The following is a 12,590-nucleotide window of genomic DNA, read 5'->3' as shown; positions in this document are numbered from 1 at the left end:
TGCACTTCACTGAGGCAAACGCGATTCAAGGATTTTAACACATTTTACAGCATTCTGTACTATGTGCCGTAGAGGGATAGTTTGGAGACGATGACTCATTGTATCAGCATGACGATGCACCCTGTCACGTAGCAACATCTGTGAGGCAATGGTTTGTGAAAATATCATCATCATCATCATCATTTAAGACTGATTATGCCTTTCAGCGTTCAGTCTGGAGCATAGCCCCCCTTTTAAAATTCCTCCACGATCCCCTATTCAGTGCTAACATTGGTGCCTCTTCTGATGTTAAACATATTACTTCAAAATCATTCTTAACCGAATCCAGGTACCTTCTCCTCGGTCTGCCCCGACTCCTCCTACCCTCTACTGCTGAACCCATGAGTCTCTTGGGTAACTTTGCTTCTCCCATGCGTGTAACATGACCCCACCATCTAAGCCTGTTCCCCCTGACTGCTACATTTATAGAGTTCATTCCCAGTTTTTCTTTCATTTCCTCATTGTGGACACCCTCATGCCATTGTTCCCATCTACTAGTACCTGCAAACATCCTAGCTACTTTCATATCCGTAACCTCAACCTTGTTGATAAGGTAACCTGAATCCACCCAGCTTTCGCTCCCATACAACAAAGTTGGTCGAAAGATTGAACGGTGCACAGTTAACTTAGTCTTGGTACTGACTTCCTTCTTGCAGAAGAGAGTAGATCGTAGCTGAGCGCTCACTGCATTAGCTTTGCTACACCTCGCTTCCAGTTCTTTCACTATGTTGCCATCCTGTGAGAATATGCATCCTAAGTACTTGAAACCGTCCACCTGTTCTAACTTTGTTCCTCTTATTTGGCACTCAATCCGTTTATATTTCTTTCCCACTGACATTACTTTCGTTTTGGAGAATAACGTTCCTGAAATAGACTAGCCTGCCCAGATTCCCAGTGGAACACTTTCGGAATGAGTTGGAATGTCGACTTCGCTCGAGGCTCCTAGCGTCCAACATCACTACATTCTCTGTTTTTGTCTCTTGAGTTGGAATAGGCTGCTAGTCTTCCATAGACATTCAAGACACCTTACTGAAAATATCTCCATCAGAATTCAAGCTATCGTAGGGGCGAAGGGTGGAGTTACCCCACATTAAGTCCGCTGATAGGTGTCTGGATACTTTTGACCTGCTACTGTGTTTCGCGTGGCGGAGCGCAAGGCCAGACTGAAGTGGCAGGTACTCATTGAAGAGAACGAGCCACTTCAGTCTGGTCGAATTATATAATTTTAATGCAGTGAACGTACAGCGTTGATCTAGGTGCAAATTATTTCAAGAGAGCACTTTCCGGGAGGAGTCAGACAACATATTGCTTCCCCCACATACGTCTCACACAATGACCACGAGGAGAAAATACGAGATATTAGGCCAATACAGAGGCTTGCCGATAATAATAGGTTTCTTTATAAATAATTCTTCTGCTACTAGTTACGATTTTTTTTATTTACATTTCACACGACGCGTTTCGGGTAATGATTCACATTATCATATGCATTTTTTGTGTGTATTATGTCATTTCTATGTGTTGTTGTCGTTGTGTGAGACTCTGCTTTATTTAGTTGACTTTACTGCAATATATACAAAACACGCGATTTTTTAGTTGGTTATCGATCTTTTTGTGAAGTTAGTGGTGAAATTTAGAAGAATTTGTACCCACAGTTTTCTTATGGTCCATTTGTTCAGAGTCTCACACTCACTAAACATCACACACAACTTGCTGTACACTTTAAACATCGAAAATATCTTACATAGACAAAACAGTTACAAAGATGTTCCTACAAGTAGTCCACAGAGATAACATTATAGGTCTTCCACAGAGTATGATATTTTTTGTTCAGAGATTATTTATCCTAACAATTTGGATCATAATTTACTTATATAGATATTGCAATTGTGCTTATTTCTGTGTGTTACTATTTAATTATTTAAGTATACTATAATATCTGAAGAAATTCACTGATTCACTTTCAAGTTTTTCTTTTAATATTTTATCTTTATATTTTCTGAAATGTGAATGTCTCTCCAGTTCTTCTAGCAAATCCATTTTATGTCCTTTATTTAGTAGGTGGAGTATTCTGACATTTTGCTCTATTTTTCCAAATGGTTGTCCTGTATTATGTATGGTTAAGATAAATAACCTCTCCACAAAGCATATCATACTCTGTGGAAGACACATATGTAATCTCTGTGGACTACTGGTAGGAACCTCTTTATAACTGTTTTGTTTATGTAAGATATTTTCGATGTTTAAAGTGTACAGCAAGTTGTGTGTGATGTTCAGTGTGTGTGACTCTGCACAAATGGACCGTAAGATGTAAGTACAAATTCTTCTAAATTTCGCCACTAACTTCACAAAAAGATCGATAACCAACTAAAAAATCGCGTGTTTCTTAATTGCAGTAAAGTCAAGGAAATAAGCAGACTCTCACACATCGACAACATCACACAGAAATGCATGATACACACAAAACATTCACTTGAAAATGGGAATCATTTTCCGAAACGCGTCATGTGAAAAGTAAATAAATAAAATCGTGACTGGTAGCAGAAGAATTATTTATAAACAAACTTATTGTTTTCACAGTCGCAGGCTTTGAAAAACCATTTACAATGGATCATATCAAATAGTTGTTGTTGTGGTCTTCAGTCCACAGACTGGTTTCATGCAGCTCTCTATGCTACTCTATCCTGTGCAAGCTTCATCATCTCCCAGTACCTACTGCAACCTACATCCTTCTGAATCTGTTTAGTGTATTCATCTTTTGGTCCCTCTCTACGATTTTTACCCTTCGCGCTGCCCTACAATACTAAATTGGTGATTCCTTGATGCCTCAGAACATGTCCTACCAATCGATCCCTTCTTCTAGTCAATTTGTGCCACAAATTTCTCTTCTCCCCAATTCTATTCAGTACCTCCTCATTAGTTATGTGATTTAGCCATCTAATCTTCAGCATCCTTCTGTAGCACCACATTTCGAAAGTTTCTATTCTCTTTTTGTGTGAACTATTTATCGTCCACGTTTCATTTCCATACATGGCTACACTCCATACAAATAATTTCAGAAAAGACTTCCTGACACTTAAATCTATACTCGATGTTAACAAATTTCTCTTCTTCAGAAACGCTTTCCTTGCCATTGCCAGTCTACATTTTATATCCTCCCTACTTCGACCATCATTAGTTATTTTGCTCCACAAATAGCAAACTCATTCACTACTTTAAGCGCCTCATTTCCTAATCTAATTCCCTCAGCATCACCCAATTTAATTCGACTACATTCCATTATCCTCGTTTTGCTTTTGTTGATGTTCAACTTATACCCTCCTTTATGACACTGTCCATTCCGTTCAGCTGCTCTTCCAGGTCCTTTGCCGTCTCTGACAGAATTACAATGACATCGGCGAACCTCAAATTTTTAAATTCTTCTCCATATCAGATTATCTACAATAATACTTTCCACGCGCTATTCGCGATTGGAACAGGGTTGGATGGCTCAGTTAGTGGTACGAAAAATGCCCTCCACCACGCACCATTAGATAGCTTGCGGAGTATGTCATAGATGCAGAATTATTATGAGTGAACGCATGTTCTCTAGCTAATGTCTTTTTTTATACCTACGGATGATCTGTTGTTTGACAGAAACTGGTAGTTTTTATACATTGATGTGCACCTGTTTTTAAAAATACAGGGTGTCCCAAAAAGAATGCCCCGATTTCAACTTGTAATAACGTTGAGACAAATGTCACTAGGTAACTTAAACAGCGCTAGATGTAATCGGCATGGTCTAGAGTTTCGCAAAAATTCGGTAGATATCGCTACGAGCGCTGACCTGGAGCGTGCAGCCAGCTTCGCGCAATATGGCGTCCGCGCAACAGAAGACGTATTGTGTTAAATAATTTAGTCGCATTCAATCAGTGATCGCAGTTCAGCGGGCGTTTCATATTCGATTTCGTGCTAAACCACCACCACCAAAGAACATTCGATGGTGGTATAAACAGTCTGAAGAAACAGGGCGCCTCTGTAAAGGCAAAAGTCCTCGCCGGCCACATGTTCGTGGACAAACAGTGGAACAAACTTGAGAAATGAAGCGTAACAGGACAATCATGTCTTGCAATGCTACGGAACTGGTTATTCCCACAACTTTGACAATTTCATCTGTCAGCAAGATGGAACGGCACTGCACAGGGACAACAACGTGTGCAGTTTCCTCAATGCCAACGCGCCTCAACGTTGGATAGGATGTACAGGACCGCGAGACCAGGCTTTACGCTCTTGGCCTCCTACATCCCCTGGCTTAACACCATGTGATTTCTTCATGTGGGGATATGTTAAACAATGTGTTTACGTTCCTCCCTCACCTTGTGACAATGATTAACTAAAAACCAGAGTATCAGCTGCTGTAGCTTCAGTGGCAGAAGACACCTCCGCTCTGTTTGGGATGAATTCGGCTTATCGGCTAGATGTCGTCCGTACAGCCAATGGAGGACATATTGAACATTTATGATGGATTTGTATAAACTTCTGTCTTTTTGGAGAAATTTAGTATGCAATTTGTTGATGTTAAGCCCTTCTTTCTAATAAATAATTCTATTTGAAATCGGGTCATTCTTTTTGGGACACCCTGTATTTAAAATCTGTATAAGAACGCTTCCTTCAAACAGTGCGGGTGCCTCATAATTAACAGTAATTCTCACTCTTTCAAAGCAGGAGTTGAAATAAAGTCGTGGAGGAAGTGTGTGGTTAACGCAGAAAGAACTCGAAGCACTAGACAGCGCGAGTTACCGTAGGTGTCGCCGACGGCGTAGCACTTGCGCGAGTGGTCGTCCCAGACGAGGCCCCTGGGGCAGCGGCAGGTCCTGGAGTCTGCACGGGAACACACCAGCACCTCGTCGTGGTAGCCGCAGTCCTCGTCGAAGCGGCAGCGCTCGCCGTACTGGCTGCCTGCAACAGCCAATACCGCCAGTCTCAGTCAGTCTCTCAGGACACGTATGTGCCGCAGGGGAGTGTCATAGGACCGTTGCTATTCACAATATACATAAATGACCTGGTGGATGACATCGGAAGTTCACTGAGGCTTTTTGCAGATGATGCTGTGGTGTATCGAGAGGTTGTAACAATGGAAAATTGTACTGAAATGCAGGAGGATCTGCAGCGAATTGACGCATGGTGCGGGGAATGGCAATTGAATCTCAATGTAGACAAGTGTAATGTGCTGCGAATACACAGAAAGATAGATCCTTTATCATTTAGCTACAATATAGCAGGTCAGCAACTGGAAGCAGTTAATGCCATAAATTATCTGGGAGTACGCATTAGGAGTGATTTAAAATGGAATGATCATATAATGTTGATCGTCGGTAAAGCAGATGCCAGACTGAGATTCATTGGAAGAAACCTAAGGAAATGCAATCCGAAAACAAAGGAAGTAGGTTACAGTACGCTTGTTCGCCCACTGCTTGAATACTGCTCAGCAGTGTGGGATCCGTACCAGATAGGGTTGATAGAAGAGATAGAGAAGATCCAACGGAGAGCAGCGCGCTTCGTTACAGGATCATTTAGTAATCGCGAAAGCGTTACGGAGATGATGAATAAACTCCAGTGGAAGACTCTGCAGGAGAGACGCTCAGTAGCTCGGTACGGGCTTTTGTCAAAGCTTCGAGAACATACCTTCACCGAAGAGTCAAGCAGTATATTGGTCCCTCCTACGTATATCTCGCGAAGAGACCATGAGGATAAAATCAGAGAGATTAGAGCCCACACAGAGGCATACCGACAATCCTTCTTTCCACGAACAATACGAGACTGGAATAGAAGGGAGAACCGATAGAGGTACTCAAGGTACCCTCCGCCACACACCGTCAGGTGGCTTGCGGAGTATGGATGTAGATGTAGATGTACTAGGACTACTGATATTTTTAAAAATATTGGGAATCCGATACATCGATATTAAAAATATTATTAACCGCCATCGACATATTGAGTAGTATCGATATATAGACGCAAAAGATATCGACGTACGGGCTTATAAAAATATCGGTTGCCCATTGTAAATACAGGGTTATTCTAAATGATGTACCCATTTTCAAAACTTCGTATTTATTCAAGTACAAATCCAAAATGAACAAGCCTTATACGAGGGTGAGTCAAATGAAAACCTTAAATTTGTAATAACAAATCGAAAGGCAAACCTACGTTCTGGCATTTGTAGACTTAGAGAAAGCTTTTGACAATGTTGATTGGAATACTCTCTTTCAAATTCTGAAGGTGGCAGGGGTAAAATACAGGGAGCGAAAGGCTATTTACAATTGGTACAGAAACCAGATGACAGTCATACGAGTCGAGGGGTATCAAAGGGAAGCAGTGATTGCGAAGGGAGTGAGACAGGGTTGTAGCCTGTACCCGATGTTATTCAATCTGTATATCGAGCAAGCAATAAAGGAAACAAAAGAAAAATTTGGAGTATGTATTAAAATCCATGGAGAAGAAATAAAAACTTTGAGGTTCGCCGATGACATTGTAATTCTGGCAGAGACAGCAAAGGACTTGGAAGAGCAGTTGAACGGATTGGACAGTGTCTTGAAAGGAGGGTATAAGATGAACATCAACAAAAGCCAAACGAGGATAATGGAATGTAGTCGAATTAAGTGGGGTGATGCTGAGGGAATTAGATTAGGAAATGAGACGCTGAAAGTAGTAAAGGAGTTTTGCTATTTGGGGAGCAAAATAACTTGATGATGGTCGAAGTAGAGAGGATAGAAAATGTAGACTGGCAATGGCAAGGAAAGCGTTTCTGAAGAAGAGAAATTTGTTAAAATCGAGTATAGATTTAAGTGTCATGAAGTCGTTTCTGAAAGTGTTTGTATGGAGCGTTGCCATGTATGGAAGTGAAACATGGACGATAACTAGTTTGGACAAGAAGAGAATAAAAGCTTTTGAAATGTGGTGCTACAGAAGAATGCTGAAGATTAGATGGGTAGATCACATAACTAATGAGGAGGTATTGAATAGAATTGGGGAGAAGAGGAGTTTGTGGCACAACTTGACTAGAAGAAGGGATCGGTTGCTAGGACATGTTCTGTGACATCGAGGGAACACCAATTTAGTATTGTAGGGCAGCGTGGAGGGTAAAAATCGTAGAGGGAGACCAAGAGATGAATACACTAAGCAGATTGAGAAGGATGTGGGCTGCAGTAGGTACTGGGAGATGATGAAGCTTGCACAGGATAGAGTAGCATGGAGAGCTGCATCAAACCAGTCTCAGGACTGAAGACCACAACAATTCGAAATTTCGTGCCGTTTTCCTGTAAGTTGGAAGGATACTACAAACAGCGTGCAGAATGGTCTGTAGGTGGCAGCATAGTGCGGATGGTCACATACCGTCGCAGTATCAGTATAAAGATGGCCGCCCCACTTGAGACTTGCACCAGGGAAGAACAGCGTTCTGTTATTCGGTTTTTGCGTATTGAAGGTGTGAAACCTATTGAAATTCATGGACGAATGAAGGTTCAGTACGGTGATGCATGTTTGTCACAGCAGCAAGTCTACGAATGGAGTAGAAAGTTCGCAGTGGTATGACTACAGTGGAAGATGCTCCTCGTCCAGGTCATGCACAACGACTTGTGACTCCACAGAACATTACAGCAGTTGAAGCCATAGCGAAGGAAAACCACCGAGTGACACTGAATGACACTGCAGTATGTTTACAGATTAGTCACGGGTCAGCACACCACATTGGGCATGATGTGTTCCAGTTTCACAAAGTGTCTACAAGATGGGTGCCACGGCAGCTGACTCCTGAAATGAGAGAACGACGTGTTCATGCTTGTGAAGAACTTCTTCGGAGCTTTGAAGGAAAAGGTGATGGCTTCCTTGCAAGAATCGTCACTGGGGATGAAACCTGGGTTCACTCCCACGAACCGGAAACGAAGGGAGCGAGCAAGGAATGGCGCCATTCCTCATCACCAAAACCAAAGAAGTTTTGAACAGAACCATCACCAGGGAAGGTCGTGCTGACTCTCTTTTGGGACAAAAAAGGCGTCAATTTGGAGCATTACATGCCTAGAGGGACCACTGTCACCAGTGCATCATACACAGATCTCCTAAAAAAATCATCTGCGGCCTGCAATCAAATCAAAGCAACGTGGATTGCTGTCAGCAGGTGTCTTTTGCAACATGACAATGCAAGGCCCCACACTGCCCGTACAACAGTTGCAACAATCACAGACCTGCATTCTGAGTGTCTTCCTCATCCACCATACTCACCAGACCTTGCCCCAAGTGATTTCCAAATGTTTGGACCACTCAAAGACGCAATGGGAGGAACGAAGTTCTGTTCTGATGAAGAGGTACGCCACGCAGTGTATGAGTGGTTGCACGGACTACCAAAATAATTTTTTTCTAAAGGAATTTATGCACTTTGTAAGCGCTGGAGGACTTGCAGTGAGCGTGGGGGAGATTATGTTGGAAAGTGATACAGCTTTGTACCACTTCTGCACAATAAATAATATTTAAAAAAATATTTAAGGTTTTCATTTGACTCACCCTCATACTAATGAAAAGAGGAAATGTCGAAGTTTTTTCATAATGTTTGATATCAATTTAAAAAATTTAATAATTTGTAATTAATTAGTTTTTAATAAGTATTTAATAATTAGAAATGTGATAAATGTTATAAATGATCAATGTGGCCATCGTTGGCTGCACGGCAAATATCAACATGGTAACCAAACTTGTCCCACACATGTGAAAGCGTATCTGCTGTTACCGAGTGCACGGAAGCAATGATCGGTTCTGCAGATCCTCGAGAGAAGTTTGATAGCTTCGTTCATATAACCCCATAAGAAATAGTCGCAGGGTGTGAGATCAGGAGATCTCGGTGGCCAGAAGTGCAGAGCCAGGTCTTCAAGTCCCCTGTGGTCGATCTAGCACTGAGGAAGGGAGTCATTGAAGCCTCGTACATCACACTGACCGTGGGGCAGAACTCCATCCTGTTGGAAAATGAAGTTCTGGGAATCTTCCATAACTTGAAGGAACAGCCATTGTCCCAACATGTCCAGGTACGTGATTCCCACTTCCGCAAAGAAAAATGGTCCACAAACCGTTGTACAGAGACGGTACAGAACACGTTGATCTTTGGTGAGTCTCTTCGTGTTGCAATGGTGAATATGGATTTTCTAAACCTCATATGCGAACATTGTGTCTGTTGACATTTCCACTAAGGTGAAACGTGGCTTCATCGCTAAAAATTACACGCTGTAGAAATGCGTCATCCTCCATCTTTGCTAGCACATACCCACAAAATGCGAGACGCTTCTCTTTGTCATTGGGGTTGAGAGCCTGCACAAGTTGTAATCGGCAGGGCTTGTACAGCAAATGCCGTCTCAGAACTTTCCATACAGTTGTGACAAAATAAAACACCTACAGCCGTCCTGCATATTCCGGTATAGTAGACGACGCTGAGGTAGATACAGACGCAGCGGTCAGAACACGATTCTTTACCGAATCAGGTCAATGAACTTCCCAATTATAGCACAGTCAGTCTGAATGCCAATAGTATGCCAGAGAACACAGTAACACAAAGTATTCAGCCCGTTTTAAAAAATCCGTCAGATTCCATTAGCGGTAATTATGCAGATAATGCAACAAACGAGACGTCAATGGTTATAAATGATGTATCCGCACCACAAATCACAACAAAGGTGACACCCGGCGCGTCAATTGAAAAGAATACGGAAGCGACGCTTCAAAATCTCGTGCAAATGATGGTTAACCCGAATACTCAGTTCAATGAACAATTTTCCACTGTACAAGAAATACAGGGTGACACCACCACCCAGTTACGAGAAATGCGAAGAAACCAGTTGACACTACCACTGAGTTCAATGAACAATTTTCCAGCACATGTGACGAGCTTACATCATATAAACGTACTACTGACAACCGTTTTAAACAGGTACATACAGATATCAAGGCCAGTGAAAAAGTCTTTCCGATAAAATTGAAGCCATAGCCAGGCAATGCGCAGACAGTACCAAACCTTTGAGAGATGACATTAATGCTTGAAGACATCAATTTAGTGAAACCTATAAAAAGCTTACGGATGAAATCCAATCAGTTACTGACAGAATAGATCACCAAGACATTCGATTAGATGCACGTTTCAAAGTTCACACTGTGACCTCAGAAAAGCGATACAAAGACTTTCTCCGAAACACACTGAGGAAAACAATCAGTTTTTACAGTCATTAGCAGTACAAAGACAGGAAGTAGAACAGCAGTTGCTCAATAGCCTTACAACCCATGTTGACACTAGTATAAAATCCGTTACAGACGTTGCCACGTCGCAGATCTCACATCCTATTAAAAAACCCATCGACAATACAGAGAAACATTTTACTGAGAAATTAACCATGACCTCCATTACGCAGCATGAAATTGTCAGTTTTACCTCCAACGCTACCGTCAGCAACAGAAGTCTGATAATCTCAGAAAACATTAATGAACCAATTGTGCCGGCCGGAGTAGCCGTGCGGTTCTAGGCGCTGCAGTCTGGAGCCGGGCGACCGCTACGGTCGCAGGTTCGAATCCTGCCTCGGGCGTGGATGTGTGTGATGTCCTTAGGTTAGTTAGGTTTAATTAGTTGTAAGTTCTAGGCGACTGATGACCTCAGAAGTTAAGTCGCATAGTGCTCAGAGCCATTTTGAACCAATTGTGCCTATCAAATCTGATAACAAAGCTAAGTTTCCCACGACAGATATTTCATTCCATGCCATTGATACTGACGAAAATATGGTTTGGAGTGACGCACATGACCGCTCTGTTGAGCCACCCACGCAGCCTGAAACAGTTAATAGCGAAGTTATCAAGCCCCATATTAAGCATGATGACACTAACAGTAACGAAGTTTTCTGTCAAGCCAAAATTGGTACACACAACGCCGCATTTTGTCATGAAAACTTTCCGTTCACACCACAGCTGCCGGCCGCGGTGGCCGAGCGGTTCCAGGCGCTTCAGTCGGGAACCGCGCGACTGCTACGGTCGCAGGTTCGAATCCTGCCTCGGGCATGGATGTGTGTGATGTCCTTAGGTTGGTTAGGTTTAAGTAGTTCTAAGTTCTAGGGGACTGATGATCTCAGATGTTAAGTCCCATAGTGCTCAGAGCCATTTGAACCATTTTTGAACACCGCAGCTTTCCGCTTCATCGTGCGCAAACACTTCTGCTTAAGTCAACCTTTGTGCTGATAAATGATATTCCCCAGCGATCGATTCGCAGACCAGATTCATACAGCAGAATCAATCCTCAACAAATAACTTTTATTTCCCTCAGATTAATGATGCGAACAGTCTAACATCAGACGCCACATTCAGTTTCAACACAGAACAGAGTTTGTTTCCTTCCGTGACGCATACCAGAAATACTAGATTGTGACAACACTAAATTTTTTGAAGGACAAGACGATTTCTCTTAAGCTGAATCTTTGAACTGTGCAACTAATACTGCACACAAGCAAACTACGTATATCCCTCACAACCCACTAACATATTTACCAGCCCATTCTGAGAAGCAAAATTTTTCTAACACTTCTGTTCTATCTACTGTTGCTATGGATTCCTGCGAAACCACGCAACATATCACCATTCAGTTAATCCCTTTCAAATGGTTCAAATGCCTCTGAGCACTATGGGACTTAACTTCTGAGGTCATCAGTCCCCTAGAGCTTAGAACTACTTAAACCTAACTAACCTAAGGACATCATAAACACCCATGCCCGAGGCAGGATTCGAACCTGCGACCGTAGCGGTCGCGCGGTTCCAGACTGTAGCGCCTAGAACCGCTCGGCCACCCCAGCCGGCAGTTTATCCCTTTCAAAGCAGCTACGTGTAATCATGACAGTCAGAACCCAATATTAACAGCTACAAGAAGATAATGTCCATTACTACAGAAAATAAAACACAGCAACTTCGTGGTAGTCACATTCAGAATTTAAGCACGAATGCAGATGTTATTTTGAGCAAACAGAGTTTTATTATCGACGATGAGCTAGCTCAATCTGATGTCACAGCCCGTAAGAGTGATGGTCACAACAGTTCGAATTTATTTCAACAGCCCACTTCTAATTGTAACGAACATCATATTCACTCCGATTGCGTTAGAGAACTACAACTAGCAGCAGCTTTCATAAAAAAATTATCTTCTGGCACGGTTGACCTTACACTGTCAAGCAACATTGGTGATATTTCAGTTAAAATTTATGAAACTGCTCAGAGTAATACTTTCAGCACCAGTACAGAAAAGCCTAAGTCACGAAAGCAACGCCGTAGGAAGCATATTCAGAAGACCAGTGTATATGCAGATGCCATTTTATGTGAACAGGATTTTATTATCTACGATCAATCAGTTCTATCTAACGAGACAGGCTTTCAGGACAATGCCAAAAACAGTTCCAAATTATTTTCGCAACAGACTATGCAAGGGGAAGAAAATATTTTATATTCAGTTCACCGTTTATTTAATACAAGCAAACACACACATTTCGATATACCAACCCCGCACA

General features: G+C 42.2%; 1 protein-coding gene across 1 annotated transcript in view; it reads right to left on the bottom strand.

Annotated features, from left to right (window-relative positions):
• The window catches only part of LOC126187933 (uncharacterized), a 466,086-nt gene that overhangs the window by 45,655 nt on the left and 407,841 nt on the right, over positions 1 to 12,590 (bottom strand). The window contains exon 3 of the mRNA XM_049929298.1: positions 4,819 to 4,977. Within this exon, the coding sequence (XP_049785255.1) occupies positions 4,819 to 4,977 (159 nt within the window). The remainder of the gene's footprint in view (positions 1 to 4,818; positions 4,978 to 12,590) is intronic.

Source organism: Schistocerca cancellata, chromosome 5, assembly GCF_023864275.1.
Source record: "Schistocerca cancellata isolate TAMUIC-IGC-003103 chromosome 5, iqSchCanc2.1, whole genome shotgun sequence".
Lineage (NCBI taxonomy): Eukaryota > Metazoa > Arthropoda > Insecta > Orthoptera > Acrididae > Schistocerca > Schistocerca cancellata.
This window is presented reverse-complemented; position numbering and strand designations above follow the sequence as displayed.